The 17,084-nt window shown below is 40.2% G+C and overlaps 1 protein-coding gene across 2 annotated transcripts in view; it reads left to right on the top strand.

Moving 5' to 3' along the window:
* PPIP5K1 (diphosphoinositol pentakisphosphate kinase 1) overlaps positions 1–16,843 on the top strand; it is a 44,265-nt gene extending 27,422 nt beyond the window's left edge. For both annotated transcript variants that reach the window (XM_040620519.1, XM_008702161.2), the window contains 2 exons: positions 10,252–10,365; positions 14,779–16,843. In XM_040620519.1, coding sequence (XP_040476453.1) covers positions 10,252–10,365; positions 14,779–15,728 — 1,064 coding nt within the window. In that variant the 3' untranslated portion in view covers positions 15,729–16,843. The remainder of the gene's footprint in view (positions 1–10,251; positions 10,366–14,778) is intronic.
* Positions 16,844–17,084: the final 241 nt, after the last annotated feature.

Raw genomic sequence — 17,084 nt, 5'->3', positions numbered from 1 at the left:
CGCCATACTGATGCCCAAGCACAGGCATCTGCAGGTATGGAGAATACTCTTATCTTGTACCCCTGTCTCTGTCCCTACTCCTATCCTTCCTAGAATGTGAGTAATAAATTAAATGAATTATATAAATTAAATATGTAATAAATTAAATAAAGTAAATAAGTTAAATTTGGGGATAGGCACTCCAAAAAGATGCAAAAGTAGACTTGAAAATTGTTTAATTGCATAGGCCAATTCAACATCCTAACTTCCCAAGTTAATTTATAAATTTAATGAGATTCTAATAAAAATGCTGATGTTTTTCTAAAGTCAGACAAATTGATTTTGAAGTTGTCACAGAAAAATAAACAAGCAAGAGTAGCCAAAGAACACCCTGAGAAGAGTAATGAAAAGTTGTTGTTGTTTTTTTTTAAAGATTTATGTATTCATTTGAGAGAGAGTGAGAGAGAGCACGTGTGTGCACCTGAGTGGGGTGGGAGTGGGGGGTGGCGGAGGGACAGAGAAAAGCAGGCTCCCCGCTGAGCAGGGAGTCTCATGTGGGGCTTGATCCCAGGACCCTGGGATCGTGACCTGAGCCGAAGGCAGGCACCTAACTGACTGAGCTACCCAGGCACCCCAGAGTAATGAAAAGTTACTAGCCCTATCAGATTTTACAACATTGCATAAAACTTCTATAACGAAAACACTGTTGTATTCATACATGAATAGACGGATCAATCAAACAAAATAGAAAATTTAGAAATGGATGGAAGTTAGCATTTCAAAATATTGGAGGAAAGACAGACTTTTTTTTTTTTTAATATTTTATTTATTTGACAGAGAGAGAGACAGCCAGCGAGAGAGGGAACACAAGCAGGGGGAGTGGGAGAGGAAGAAGCAGGCTCATAGCGGAGGAGCCTGATGTGGGGCTCGATCCCATAACGCCGGGATCACGCCCTGAGCCGAAGGCAGACGCTTAACCGCTGTGCCACCCAGGCGCCCCAGAACTCGTTCTTTCTGATAGCTGAGTAATATTCCATTGTATATATGGACCACAACTTCTTAATCCAGTCATCTGTTGAAGGGCATCTCGGCTCCTTCCACGATTTAGCTATTGTGGACATTGCTGCTATGAACATTGGGGTGCATATGGCCCTTCTCTTCACTACAAGACAGACTTTTTAAAAAATTTTTTTAGGAATAAAGTACAAATAGAGCTGAGGTGTATCTTTTTTGTTTTAAAGATTTTATTTATTCTTTTGAGAGAGAGAGACAGAGAACAAGCGGGGGAGAGGCAGAGGGAGAGGGAGAAACAAACTCCCTGATGAGCTGGGAGCCTGATGCAGGGCTCTATCCCAGCACCTGGAGATCATGACCTGAGCCAAAGGCAGACGCTTAACCATCTGAGCTACCCAGGTGCCCCCAGACTTTTTTTTAAATTTTATTTATTTATTTGAGAGAGAGAGAGCGAGCAAGCATGAGGGGCAGACGGCAAGGGAGAAGCAGGCTCCCTGCTGAGCAGAAAGCCCCATGCAGTGCTTGATCCCAGGACCCTGAGATCATGACCCGAGCTGAAGGCAGACACTTAACCGACTGAGCTACCCAGATGCCCCAAGATAGACTTTTTAATAAATGAAGTTGGCACAACTGAGTAGTCATTTGAGAAAAATTAAAGTTGAATTCATACTTCATGCTATATACCAAGATAAATTCCATATGGTTCAGAAATCTAAATGTAAAAATTAAGCAATAGGTTTTTCCAAGGGCTTGTCCTTCCACAGAAACACCAAAAAATCAATCAAAAACTATCAGAATCAGCTTTGTCAGAAACTCTGGAAAATAATCAAAGGTTTGCAGCAACCAGGAAAATGCTAAATCAAGAAAGAGGCAACCTAAGAGTGGTAGGAAGTTTCCCATCATTTTACTATCTCTCTCTTTTTTAAAAAAAAAATTTATTTATTTATTTGACAGAGACAGCCAGCAAGAGAGGGAACACAAGCAGGGGGAGTGGGAGAAGAAGAAGCAGGCTCCCAGTGGAAGAGCCTGATGTTGGGCTCGATCCCAGAACGCCAGGATCACGCCCTGAGCCGAAGGCAGACGCTTAATGAATGCGCCACCCAGGCGCCCCCATTTTACTATCTCTTATCCTACCCTCTCCCCAACCTCAGCAGCGGTCTTAAAGATGACAGGGCATATTCTCAGTGTGGAACTCTGGTCCCTAGTCCAAAGGGAGCAGAACATACTTTATTCTCAAAGAATTGTTTCTGTCTATTCTAACTTATCTGTTCTAACTTGTCTAACCTGAAGAACTGTCACAGGTTGCCTACCTTTGTTTCACTGAATTGGGACAGAAAAGTAGCTGTGCAGAAAGTGTTCCCTGAAAACGTTGTGAGGCAAACGAACAATATGCTGCTGCCTGAGGCAAAAATTATAATTGAGGCAAACAATAAATGTACTGAAAACCTGGAGTGAAAAATTAGGGGGAGAGTTTCTTTGGAAAATAAAGGCATTCAAAGGCCCTCACATATACTAGGGAATTTAGAAGCCATGTGTGTGCCTAGGGAAAGACACATGTGCAGAAAACACATGAGATGACCCTAAGATTTTCCCTCTGGCCGAACTCTAGATTCAGCACAAGCAAGAATTGAAGGCTAAGAGGGATTTGTAAACAGTCTAGCTAAGTGTTGAAGTAATATCTCAGCATAGAACAATCTACAAAGACTGGAAGAACTCCCCTCCCCTCCCTCTGTCTCCTATCCCCCCATCTTCCTCTCCCCTTCTTTTGGTTCTTGGCATTCAAGGAAATCCTTGTCAGAATACTAGCTATGGGGCACCTGGGTGGCTCAGTTGGTTAAATGTCTGACTTCAGCTCAGGTCATGATCTTGGGGTCCTGGGATTGAGCCCCGTGTCAGGCTCCCTGCTCAGTGGGGAGTCTGCCTCTCACTTTTCCTGTGCCTCCGCCCCTCTCCCCCTGTTTGTGTTCTCTCTTTCTGACTCAAATAAATAAATAAAATCTAAAAATTTAAAAAAAAAGAACTCTAGGTGTGAAACAAGCTAAAGGAACAGAGATTTCAGAGACCACATATGACAAAAAAAGACAGACTTCACAAAAATAGTTTAGAAAAGTCACTTAGCAGCCACAGCCCACAGCAAACAATGAAAACAAACCATGAGGAGGGGGAATAATCTGATATTCAGAGTTAACACAATTATGATATTCAAAATGTCCAGTTTTCAACAAAACATAAAATATGCAAAGATACAGGACAGTATGGTCCATTTACAGAAGAAATTAACAGAAACAGTTGCTAAGGAAGCACAGATGTTAGACTTACTGGGACAAAGAATTTAAATCAGCCATCTTAAATATGCTTAAAGAACTAAGGGAAATGATGGACAGAGAACTAAAGGAAATCAGGAGAATGATGTCTCAGCAAATACAGAATATCATTAAAGAGATAGAAAATATAAAAAGAAACCAGAAATTCTGAGACTGAAAAGTGTAACAGAAATGCAAAATTCACTAGAGGCTTTCTTAGAAGATATGAGCAGGCAGAAGAAAGAGTCAGCAAAATTAAAGATAAGTCATTTGAAAGTGTCTAGTCTGAGGAGGGGAAAGAAAAAAAGAATGAGAAAAAACATTAACAGAGCCAAAGAGATTTGTGGGACACCATCAAGAATACCAACATACACGGGCACCTGGGTGGCTCAGTCGGTTAAACGTCTGCCTTTAGCTCAGGTCATGATCCTGGGGTCCTGGGACCAAGCCCCACATAGAGCTCCCTGCTCCTCGGGGGGCCTGTTCCCACTCTGCTGCTCCCCCCTGCTCGTGCCTGCTCGCGCTCTCTGTCTGTCAAAAACAAAACAAAAAAACCCCCCAACATATGCATAATGGCAGTCCGAGAAGGAGAAGAGAGAGAGAAAGAGGCAGAAAAAATATTTGAAGAAATAGGGGCTCTGAAGACTTCTCAAATTTGATAAAGACACAAATCTATACATCCAAATAGTTCAAACACCAACAAGGATAAATTCAAAGAGATCCCAACTGAGATACACTATAATCAAATTGTTGAAAGACAGAGAAAATCTTGAAAGTAGCAAGAAAAAAACAACTTACCAAATACAAGGTATCTTTAATAAGATTAACAGCCAGTTTCTTTCTTTCTCTTTTTTTTTTTAAGATTTTATTTATTTGACAGAGAGAGAGAGGCAGAGGGAGAAGCAGGCTCCCTGCTGAGCAGGGAGCCCAATGTGTGGCTTGAGCCCAGCACCCTGGGATCATGACCTGAACCAAAGGCAGATGCTTAACCAACTGAGCCACCCTGGCACCGCTAATAACCAATTTCATATCAGGAGTCACAGAGGCCAGAAAGCAATAGGATGACATATTTAAAGTGCTAAAAGAAAATAAAAAGAGGTCAACCAAGAATTCTTTATCTAGCCAAACTGTTCAGCAATGAAGAAGAAATTAAGACATTCCCAGATAAACAAAAGTTGAGGGAGTTTGTCACTAGTAAACCTGCCTTACAAGAAATATTAAAAGCTTTTTGGGCTGAAAGAAAAGGACACTAGATAGTGGCTTGATACCATATCAAAAAATAAAGAACTCTGGTAAAGGTAATTACATTGGTAAATATAAAAGTCAGCATTTCTGTTTTTGATTTGTAACTCTTTTTTTTTTGTTTCATATATGACTTAACACACAAATGTATAAAATAGTCATTACAAGTCTGTATTAATGGGCATACAATGTATAAAGATATAATTTATGACAATAACATAAGGTGAGGACTGAGCTTTTAGGAGCAAGTTTTTGTACGTTATTGAAGCTAAATTTGCCATCAATTCAAACAAGATTGTTTTAAATTTAGGATGTTAATTGTATCTCCATGGTCACCACTATGAAAATATCTAAAAAATATACAGAAAAGGAAATAAGGGAATCAAAATGGTACACTATAAACAAATCAATTAAACACAAAGATGAGGGGCACCTGGTTGGGCATCTGCCTTCAGTTCGGTTCTTGATCTCTCCAGGTCTTGGGATTGAGCCCCACATTGGGCTTCCTGCTCAGCAGGAGTCTGCTTCTCTCTTTCCCCCTCTGTCCTTCCCCACTGCTCGTTCTCTCTCTCAAATAAATAAATAAAATCTTTTTAAAAACCCACAAAGATGATAGCAATGGAGGAAATGAGGAACAAAATAAAGTACAAGATGTATAAAAAACAAATATTGAAATGGCAGAATTAAGCCCTTATCAGTGATTATTCTAAATGTAAATGAATAAAACTCTCCATTTAAAAGGCAGAGATTAGCAGAATGGATTTTTTTTTTAAGAATGGATTTATAAAAAGATTTATTTATGTATTTTAGAAAGAGAGAGAGAAACTGGGGGTGGGTGTTGGGAGGGGCAGAGGGAGAAAAAGAGACAGTCCCAAGCAGACTCCCCACTGAGGGTGAAGCCTGACACAGGGCTCGATCCCACCACCCTGAGACCACAACCTGAGCTGAAACCAAGAGTAGGGTGCTCAACTGACTGTACCCCCCAGGTGTCCCAGCAGAATGAATTTTTTAAAAAATCATCCAACTATATGCTGTCTATACGAAACTCACTTTAGATCCAGCAATACAAATAGGTTGGAAATGAAAGAATAGAAAAAGATATTCCATGCAAATAATAACCAAATGAGAGCTGGGGTAAATATACTAATGTCAGACAAAATAGTCTTTAAGTCAAAAATTGTTCAAAGAAACAGAGGTCATTTTATATTGACAAAAAAGGTCAGTTCATCAGAAGCATCCAAAAATTATAAACATATACCCACCAAACAACGGAGCCCCCAAATATATGAAGCAAACATTGACAGAATTGAAGGGAGAAGTAGATAGTTCCAACAATAATAGTTGGATACTTCAATATCTCACCTTTAATAGATAAAACAACCGGACAGAAGATCAGTAGGGAAACAGAGAGCTTCAATAACACTGTAAACCTAAGAGGCAATAGAACATCCTACCACCAACAAAATATAGATTCTTCTTAATTGCACATGGAAAATTCTCAAGGCTAGACCATATGGTAGGCCACAAAAAAAAGTTAAATACATTTTAAAAGATTGAAATCATACAAAATATCCTCTCCAACACAGTGGAATGGTGCTAGAAATCATTGATAAAAGGAAACCTGGAAAATTCACAAATATATTGTAATTAAACACATTCTTAACCTTCAGGTCAAGGAAGAAATCACAAGGGAAATTAGAATATACATTGAGATGAATGAAACTGAAAATGCAACATTCCAGAAGTTATGGAATGTGGCAAAATCAGTGCTAAGAGAGAAATTAATAGCTGTAAACACCTACATTTAAACACAGGAGAGATCATAAACCAAAAACCTAACTTTATACCTTGAGGAACTAAGAAAAGAAGAGCAGACTAAATGCAAAGCTAGTAGAAAGAATGAAATAATAAGGATTAAAACAGAGAGAAAAGAAGTAGAGAATAGAGAGGCACCTGGGTGGCTCAGTCGTTAAGCATCTGCCTTCGGCTCAGGGCATGATCCCAGAGTTCTGGGATTGAGCCCCACATCGGGCTCCTCTGCTGGGAGCCTGCTTCTTCCTTTCCCACTCCCCTTGCCTGTGTTCCCTCTCTCACTGGCTGTCTCTCTCTTTCTCTGTCAAATAAATAAATAAAATCTTAAAAAAAAAAAGTGAAGAATAGAAAATAGAATCAACAAAACCAAAGTTGATTCTTTGAAAAAAATCAGCAAAATTGACAAACCTGCTTAATAGCAGACTAAGAAAAAGCAAGTGTTGATGCAAATAACCAAAATCAGGAATAAACGTGGGAACATAGCTACTGACCTTAGAGAAATAAAAAGAATTATAAGAGAGCACTACGGGGGCACCTGGGTGGCTCAGTCAGTATCCACCTTCGGCTCAGGTCATGATCCCAGGGTCCCCACATCTGGCTCCCTGCTCATCGAGGAGTCCCTCTCCCAGTGCCCCTCCCTCCCACCCCCACTCATGCATACTCTCTCTCTCTCTCAAATAAAATCTTTTTAAAAAAGAGCACTATGAACAATTATATGCCAATGAATTAGATAACCTAGATGAACAAATTTCTAGAAACAAACTACAAAAATTGACCCAAGAAGAAATGGAAAATCTGAACATAATCTATCACACAGAAAAAGACTGAATCAGTAGGAAAACTTTCAACAAAGAAGAGTCCAGGACAATATAGCTTCACTGGTGAAATCTACCAAACAGTTAATAAGAATTAACTCCAATTTTTTTCACACTCTTCCAAAAAATAGAAGAGGAGGAAACAATTTCTGTGAAGGCAGATTACCCTCATATGAAAGCCAGACAAAGACATCATAGGAAAAGAAAACTACAGACCTGTATCCCTTATGAATATAGAAGCAAAAATTCTCTATTTTTTTAAGTAGGCTCCATTCCCAGTGTGGAGCCCAACAAGAGCCTTGAGTTCATGACTCTGAGATCAAGACCTGAGTTGAGATCAAGAATCGGATCCTTAACCAACTGAGCCACCCAGGTGCCCCAGAAGCAAAAATTCTCAATAAAATACTAGCAAACAAATCCAATACCAAGTTGACAAAGTGAAATTTATCTCAAGAATGCAGGGGTGATTCAACATAAGAAAATCAGTCAGTGTAATATACTACATTAAAAGAACGAAGGGGAAAACTCACAATCATCTCAATTGGCATAGAAAAGCTTTTGATAAAATCTACTACCCTCTCATGATAAAAACACCCAGCAAACTCGGAATGGAAGGGAACTTCCTCAACATGATAAAGGGCATTTATGAACAACCCATAGTACACATCATACTCAATGGTGAAAGACTGAAAGTTTTCCCCCTATGATCAGGAACAAGACAAGGATGCCCACATTCACCACTGCAGTTCAATGTTGTACTGGAAATTTTAGGCAGAGCAATTAGGCAAGAAAAGAAAATTGGCATAGAAATTGGAAAGGAGAAAGTAAAACTTTCTCTGTTTGCAGAGGACGTGGTCCTATATAGAAAAAATGCAAAGAATCCTCAAAAAAACTTCCAGAACTAATGAACAAATTCAGCACAGTTGCAGGGTACAAGATCAACTCATAAAAATCGATTTTGTGTCTACATACCAGCAATGAACAATCCAAAAAGGAAATTAAGAAAACAATACAATGTATAATAGCATCCACAAAATAAATACCTGGAAACAAATTTAACCAAGAAGTTTAAAGACTTGTACACTGAAAACTACAAAACATTGCTGAAATAAATTAAAGACCTAAATAAGTGGAAAGACATCCCGTGTTCACACCCCCTCTCCCAGTCTCTTTAGACATTCTTTCCCCTAGTAATCCCCCACTACATGGAATTTTAATACCACAGATATACAGTATATCTGTTTATGGTCCGTGGCCATGTGAATATCTAAGATTTTTTTTACCCTCACCAAGAACTAATTTTGTTGAGAATACATGGTCTGGGGCAAGGAAAGTACAAGGTCGTCCTGAGGCAAGTTATAACAAAAGCAAGGAAGCAATCAAGCCTGAAGAGTTTCCCACTGACCACGACTGGAACATTTTACACTTGATCTTAGCCAAAAGGCCAAGAAGTGATAGAACTGGAACATTTTAGCATTCAAAAGAATAATTTGCAGTAATTGACTATAGTACACTGAATATATAGAAATCCACAAACTCATAATAAATAAGTAAATAATTCTACAAAAAAGAAAGCAAAAATAATTCTCATCTGTAACAATTGGAGAATACTTTTCACTACCTCTTTTCTCTGAAAACTAATTAAAAGGAAATAACACTCTACCTTTTCAGTAAGAACTGCAGTTCAGTGTAATCAAATAACCTCCGTTGAGCCCCAGTTGAAGAGGGAAAGCTCTTTTTTTTTTTTTTTTTACAGAAGATATGCCAGCTAATAAATGTTGGAGGATTGATAGAATTAGAAAATCACCATAAATAATTAAGGATCATCAATGGATACTAACACAATTAGGTAAAATGTTGATGGGGTTGCATGGTGCCAAAGGATTACCTCTAATCAGAAGGGGAAAACTTCACAATGGTGAGATCTTGTGGCCACCACTTTAACCCAGTTAGTAAACTTAGCTTTACTTAATGGGACAGTGAGACATTATGTACCTCTAATATGTAATATAAAGTACATAGGATCACCTCTTTGGTACCTATTTGGCACCTTTTGGTATTTTTACCAAAGTTATTTAAATTTGATCATCCAATCAAGCCTTTTATATCTAACTTCCAGTTTATAGGAAATATAAGCATAATGAAACAAGTTAAATGATTCTGTGAGGGCAATCAGACAAATCCAGAATGTGAGACAGTTCTATGAGACGACTGATCTGTTCTTTTCAAAAAGTCACTTTGAGGGGCATCTGGGTGACTCAGTTGGTTAACCATACAACTCTTGATTTTGACTTGGGTCATGATCTCAGGGTCATGGGACCAAGCCCTGAGGCTCCATGCTCAGTGGGGAGTCTGTTCGAGATTCTGTCCCTCTCCCTCTGCCTCTCCCCCTGCTGGTGTGCACATATTCGCTCGCTCTCTCTCAAATAAATAAATAAAAATCTTAAAAAAAAAAAAAAGGCACTCTGAGGAAAATAAATGGTGTGGGGGATAATATTATAGATTAAAAGAGACTTTTAATCCAATGCATGATTCATGTTTGGATATTACTATAAAAGACATTTTGGGAATAATTGTGGGAGATTTGAATATGAATTGAATATTAGATGATATTAGGTTTGTTTTTAAAAATTTTGTTAGGTTTGTTAATGGTGTATGGCTATGTAGGAAAAATTCCTTATATTTTAGAGATGCATATTGATATATTTAGAGGTGAAATGTTTCATAATGTCTGTCATATTTTAAAAAGTACTTCTGCATGAAGAAATGGATGAAACAAATATGGCAAAATGTTAACACATTGATGTGGTAACTTTAGGAGGTGAAGATATCCGTATGGATTGTACTAGTCTTTCAATGACTTTTTTTTAAAAAGGGGGGATGGGAGGGAGCAAAAAAAGGTTTGAAAGTATACATAATATAAAGTTTAAAATATTAAAAATGATTTGTGTGAAGGGTCCTTAGGAAATGCTACTTTTCAGCCTGAGGATGTATAAGTTGGTTTTGACTTATGTTGAGAACCTGTGATTCTTGAATGGTTCCTCAAACTCTTTTTTTCCTTCCTTCTCTCTCCCTGGTCTGTCCAGCCCTCTTTGACTCTATGCACAGCAACCAAGCCTCAGATAGCCCATTTTCCCCACCCCGTACTCTTCATTCACCTACGCTACAACTCCGGCAGCGCTCTGAGAAGCCCCCTTGGTGTAAGTAATCCTTTTGGAACTGCCTGGACAAAGGCCAAGAGGGGTGGAGGGATTGGTGAATGAGAGACCTGTCTCATGAGGGAAATGAAGATGAGGGTTGAAAGACCAGGAATAGCCAGTAGGGGAAGCAGACTCATCTGCTGTTTCCAAGGCGAAGGGAGGATCTATTTACCCTGTCTCATTATCTCCATTCTCCGTGACCCCTCTGTTTCATTGGGGAGGCTCCTAAAAGATAGTGTCCCAGAGGGTGCTTTGGGGAAGAAAGGACTGAAACGTCATTCTCCTCAGATTCCCATTTGGTCTCTGTAGCTTTCTCAAGTACAGATGACTTTAGAGGAAACCTGAGTATATAGAAAAGCTGGCAGAAGGAAACTAGAATCTGCTACTACTTTCTACATGTCCCTTTTCTCAAGTCTGCTCTCAGCTGTTAGTTCAAGTTGAGGTGCTGCTTTTTCCCATCTATTCTTTATAATCTCTGGCCTATCACAAGGTGCGCCTGGGTGGCACAGTCGGTTACGCGTTCAACGCTTGGTTTAGGCTCAGGTCATGGTCTCAGGGTTGTGAGATCGAGTCTGCTTCAGATTCCATCTCTCTCTCTACCTCTGCCCCTCCCACTGGTGCTCTCTAGGTAAACAAACAAACAAACAAATAAAATCCCTAGCCTATCACTAATTTTCCTTGATAACAATGTGAATAGTGGAGTCACAAGAAGTTTTTAGGGTAATTGTAGGGAAGGGAGATCCCGGTGACAATCAGAGGGAGGATAAAGGTCAGAGACACCAGTGATGGAAAAATCCTTTCCTTATTCAACCTGCCTCCAGGAAACAGCTTTTATTATTTCATTGGACTGAAGCAAAAATTCATACTTCAGCATTGGGTTAAACAGTTGCAGAATTGGCACCCTGTATGCAGAAGAGACATTCCTTCCTGACACCAAGAGCTCTTCCCCTGAATTTCAAATTATCTTACATTCACCTTGCCATTGCTCCTTTTATCTCTCTTCTTGAATGTTTACAGGTTTTGTGCCCCTGGAAATCTTTTTTTTTTTTTTATAATATATGTACTTTTAAATTCGAGTATAGTTGATACGCAGTGTTATACAACATACTGGTTCAACAAGTCTGTACATTGTGCTGTGATCACCACAAGCGTAGCTACCATCTGTCACCATACAATGCTAGTACAGTACCATTCACCGTACTCCCTGTGCTGTACCTTTTGTTTCTGTGACTTACTCATTCCATAACTGGAAGCCTGTACTTCCCACTCCCCTTCACCCATTTTGCCCAGCCTCCCACCACCCCTCCCCATCAGCTTGTTCTCTGTGTTTTACGTCTGATTCTGCTTTTTATTTGTTTGTTTATTATTTTTTTCTTTTTAGATTCTACATACAAGTGAAATCAGTGGTGTTTGTCTTCCTTTATTTCACTTAGCATAATACCCTCTAGGTCCATCCATATGGTCACAAATGGTAAAATCTCATCCTTTTCATGGTTGAGTAATAGCCCATTGTATATAGATACATCTTTTTTTTTTTTTAATACATCTTCTTTATCCATTCATCTATTGGTGAACACTTGGGCTGCTTCCATAACTTGGCTATTGTAAATAATGCTACAATAAACATAGGGATGCATATATCTTTTGAAATTAGAGTTTTCATTTTCTTTGGGTAAATACTCAGTAGTGGAATTATTGGATCATATGGCATTTCTATTTAAATTTTTTGAGGAACCTCCATACTGTTTTCTGCAATGGTTACAATTTATATTCCCACCAGCAGTGCACAAAGGTTCCTTTTTCTCCACATGCTTACCAGCCCTTGTTATTTCTTGTCTTTTTTTTTTTTATTTTTTATTTTAATTCCAATTAGTTAACATACAGCGTTATATGTTATTTCTTGTCTTTCTGATTCCAGCTATTCTGACAGGTGTGAAGTGATATCTCCTTGTGGTCTTGATTTGCATTTCCCTGATGATTAGTGATATTAAACATCTTTGCATGTGTCTGTTGGCCATCCGTATGTCTTCTTTGGAAAAATGTCTATTCAGGTCCTCTGTCCAGTTTTTAATTGGATTATTTGGGGGTTTTGGTGTTGAGTTGTGTAAGTTCTTTATATATTTTAGATACTAACCCTTTATTGGATATAACATTTGCAGATATCTTCTACCATTCAGTAGGTTGTCTTTTTGTTTTGTTGATGGTTTCCTTTGTTGTGCAAAATCTTTTTATTTGGATATAGTCCTAATAGTGTATTTTTGCTTTTGTTTTCCTTGCTTTAGAAGACATATTTGGAAAATGTTGCTGTGGCCCATGTCAGAGAGATTACTGCCTGTGCTCTCTTCTAGGATTTTTATGGTTTCAGGTCTCACATTTAGGTCCTTGATCCATTTTGAGTTTATATTTGTGTATGGTGTCAGAAAGTAGTTCAGTTTCATTCTTTTGCATGTAGCTATCCAGTTTTCCCAGCACCATTAATTGGAGACTGTCCCCATTGTATATTCTCGCCTCCTTTGTCATAGACTAATTGATCATATAAGCATGGGTCTCTGTTCTGTTCCATTGATCTGTGTGTCTGTTTTTGTGTAGTACTGTTTTGATTACTACAGCTTTGTAGTATATCTTGAAATCTGGAATTATGATAACTACAGCTTTGTTTTTCTTTCTCAAGATTGCCTTGGCTGCATCTGGGAACCTTATTTCTCCTGCTTCTGCTGCTGCTTCTTCTTTTTTTTCTTTTTTAAGATTTATTTATTTGAGAGGGAGGGAGAGAGAGAGAGAAAGCACGAGGAGGGAAGGGCAGAGGCAGAAGCAGACCCCTGCTGAGCAGGGAGCCTCATGCTCCCCAATCCCAAGACCTGAGATCATGACCTGAGCCAGAGGCAGATGCTTAACTGACTGAGCCACCCAGGTGCCCTTCCTGCTTCTGTTTCTGTCTGACCTTTTTGATTTGCCTGAAACAAACCACTAACTGAATATTAAGGCTACTTCTATCCTTGGGTGAATTTTTTTTTTTCTTGTTTTTAATCTACTGTCAGACCTTTGACTCAGTATGAGGTGTGTAGCCTCATTGGTAAATATTTTCTTAGAATTTGTCCGCCCTAAATAGGCCTTGTTGGTCCAAACCATATTCCCCTTTCTTCTGCTTGAAGCATGCCTCCTGTGGCCGTTTACAGAAAAGAGAGAACTGGCATACCCTAAATTCAATGACTGATTCAGCCTTTGCAGGCTCAGGCTTGCCAACTTTCCCAGGTTCTCTCTGATGACAGGATATTCAGGTGCCCCCTATATCCAAAACAGATCATTAGTGACACTAGAGTATTTTAAATATAAAGTTACAATGCCATTAATAAATACATTTACAAAAAGAAAAGTAGATTAGTCGCCCTAGAGGTCAATGAAATAGTAGAGATTGGGGTAGGAATTGCCCCACAGTGCAACTGAAGACTGTAAGCCCTTCATTTTATTACTGTCAGCATTGGGGTAATTAATTTTTATGTTGTATATGTCTATAACATCCACAAGCCTATAACATTGTATGCCCCAAGACTTAGAAGTTCTTAACCTTGGATCCATGGATGGATTTCAGGGTAAAGTCTTTGAACCCCAGGAATTATTTGTGAAGATTAGTGTGAATATCTATGTGTACACATTTCTGGGAAGATAGACCATGACTCATTAGAGTTTCAAAGGGTTCAGTGACCCCCCAGAAGGTTAATTAAGAACCTCTGCCATTTAGAGATTCCACGGCAGTCTTCCATCTTCAGGTACTTTTCCTTCCTACTGTTTTCATTCACAAGATTTTTCTACGTTCTCCTTCTTAATTGTCTCTTGGGCTCTAAACAATGATTACCTTTGCCCCAGAAATACATTGATTGCTTTAAAGAAATGATTCTTAACAAAAGATGTACAGAAGATTTAATTGGGAGTGTTTCAACAAAATATAACCTCATTCCCTCTCCACCCCACATGTTTATCCTAAACCTACAGAATTAGAATCTCTAGAGATGGAACCTAAAAATTTGTATTTTTTAAAAATATCCCATATTTTCGATTTATTCCCTTAATTCTGAGCCACTGGGATACAGCATTGGTATGCTGCCAAAGAAGGAATGACCGTGGGAATTCAGAGTTGGATTGGGGGTACATTTGTGAAAGAACTGGATGAAGTGGGCCTCATCACTCTCTCCTGAAGTCTTAGATATACCTTAGTGCTCCTGTGTACTCCTATAGTGTACATTAGGTCAGAGCAACAGTTCCCGAGCTGGGCTAATTGAGCAGTCTCTGCATAGCTTAGGAAGAATTCAGACCCTCTTTCCTCAAGGCTGTATATTCTGGCATTTGAACTACATACATAGAATAGAGCCTACTCTTCCAGCTTGCCTGACTTGGTCTCCTGACTTTGTTTTACAGACAGCAGTGGCCCTTCCAGCACTGTGTCCAGTGCTGGTCCTTCCTCCCCCACTGCAGTGGATGGTAACTGCCCTTTTGGCTTCAGTGATCAACCTTCTGTAAGTTCACACATGATTGAAGAATGTCAAACCCTTGGGATGCTCCCTAGGAATGGAGAACAAGAGCTCCCCATTGAAGGGGTGCAAGAGCCTTTTGAACCAAGCCAGTCTTCACAGGAACCACCTGTGGAAACCAGCCAGCCATGCCAGGAGGTTGCTGAGGAGATCAGCCAGCCATGCCAGGAGGTTCCTGACATTAGCCAGCCATGCCAGGACATCCCTGAAGAGGTCAGCCAGCCATGCCAGGAGGTCCCTGACGTCAGCCAGCCATGCCAGGAGAACCATGACAACATTAACCAAATATGTCAGGAAGTTCCTCAGATCCACCAGCCATGCCAGAAGGCAAGCCCACTGTGTCAGAAAATCTCTGAGGAAGCTTGCCAGCTTTTCCAGGAGAACCCTGAGGAGATCAGCCAGCCATCTCAGGAGGTCTCTGTGGAGGTTGGCGGACTGGCCCACGGGTTCCCTGTAGGGGTTGGTGGGCTGGTCCAGGAAATCCATGTGGAAGTTGGCACGCCAGCCCAAGAGATCCCTGAGGAGCTCAGCCAGCCATGCCAGGAGTTCTTTGCAGAGGTTGGCAGGCTGGCCCAGAAGGCTTCTGCAATCAATCTGTTGTCCCAGGAGATTCCTGAGGTAGATAAACCATCCCAAGAGTTCCCTGGGGAGGTTGATCTGCAGGTCCAGGAAGTCCCTGAGGTTAATCAGCAGTCCTGGGTGGTCCCTGAGGTGATTGATCAGCTGCATGGAGAGGATATTCCCCAAACCCAGTTTTCATCAAGTGATCCAAACCCTCAGAGCCAGTCTTTAACCTGTGACCAGTACTCACCCCTCCCACCAGTAACATGTGACTAATCATGTTCTCATTAGTGGTATCACACTATACCAGCTATTTGAGCTAGCAACTTCTTCTGTTGGCTAACTCACCTGCCAGAGTAAGACCTTGGGTCTCACCAGAGGTGTCTGAGGAAGCAGCCCTCTTGGCATGAAGCCAAGAACTGTGCCAGAGCTGGGCTTGAGAAGGAGCCAATTTCATGTTCAAAGCAGCCATTGACTCCTCACATGGCCATTAGACTTGAATAGGATTTCCATCAAGGGGTGGGCTGATCTATCATTACCCAACCTCCTCTGAGCATCCCAGGAAATTCCAGATTGTTAAAGGAAATGCCACTTAACTGCTGAAGACACCATCCGGGGACAGCAAGTGCAAAAGGGGACTCCAAGGTCTCCACTTTTCTGGGGAAATATTCACAACTTCACAAGGTACTCTTAGACCATATGTGCATTCAGGAGGACTCTTGCATTTGCTAGCACTCCTCAGGTGGGCCCAGGATGTCTGTGTGAAATGTCTGGGAGAAAAGAGAGTCCCCTTCCCAAACAAACATCCATTGTGGCCACTAATCTTTAGATTGGGCTTATGGGTGTTTTATATGTCATCCCAAGATCCCCCTCTGCCCCAGACCTGTTCTTCTGGGCAATAGCTCCAGGGAAAAATAGGTATTAGATTGTTGTGAAAATTTAAGAGTAACTACTTAAAATGCTCTGGGGGTTCTTGGCCAATCTGTGAAGCTGGGCCTCCTTTTGTTGTGGGGCTACTTGGCTTAAGAGATGATGTAGTAGAGAAAATCAGGTTCTATTTTAAGCAATCAGCAGAGATCAATATTGTACAGACATGAGCAAAGATTATATATATTTCTGTAGTAGTGCCAGGGACAAACTGGCCAAAGACCAAACACTCCAGGATCCCCAAGAGGTTTGTCCTTTTATCATTGTGTCTTTAGGGTCAGGTGTGATTATGAAGCTTTTCCCAAAGATATGGGGATGGGAATGGGTGCGGGTAGGAGGAGTAATGCAGTCATTGGAGTGGGGTGGCCAGAACATTATGAGTGCTCAATAAATATGAAATAATAAGAATGGTGATGGTGGTGATGATGTCCTTGTGAATTCAAGAATGAATAACTATAAATCCATCATGTCTGTTTGTGACTGAATTAATCTGAACCAGTCAAAAGCTGCTGTAGTTGAGTGGAGAGGGACTACGAAATAAAGCGATCAGGCATCCTAGGTGGTCCCTATGGCAGTCGGCCCACCATCTCAAAATGTCTTCAATGAGTAGTGTTGTGGGAGAGAGTGTTTTTATCTCTGTGAAGCACCACTGGGCACTTGCCTTCTCAACCAGTTCCTTGGAATCACCCTCTTAGTTTCTCACTC

The sequence above is a fragment of the Ursus maritimus genome, unplaced genomic scaffold (genome assembly GCF_017311325.1).
Source record: "Ursus maritimus isolate PB19 unplaced genomic scaffold, ASM1731132v1 scaffold_35, whole genome shotgun sequence".
In the NCBI taxonomy this organism is placed as follows: domain Eukaryota; kingdom Metazoa; phylum Chordata; class Mammalia; order Carnivora; family Ursidae; genus Ursus; species Ursus maritimus.
The sequence above is the reverse complement of the archived record's forward strand: the minus strand, read 5'-3'. Positions and strand labels throughout refer to the sequence as shown.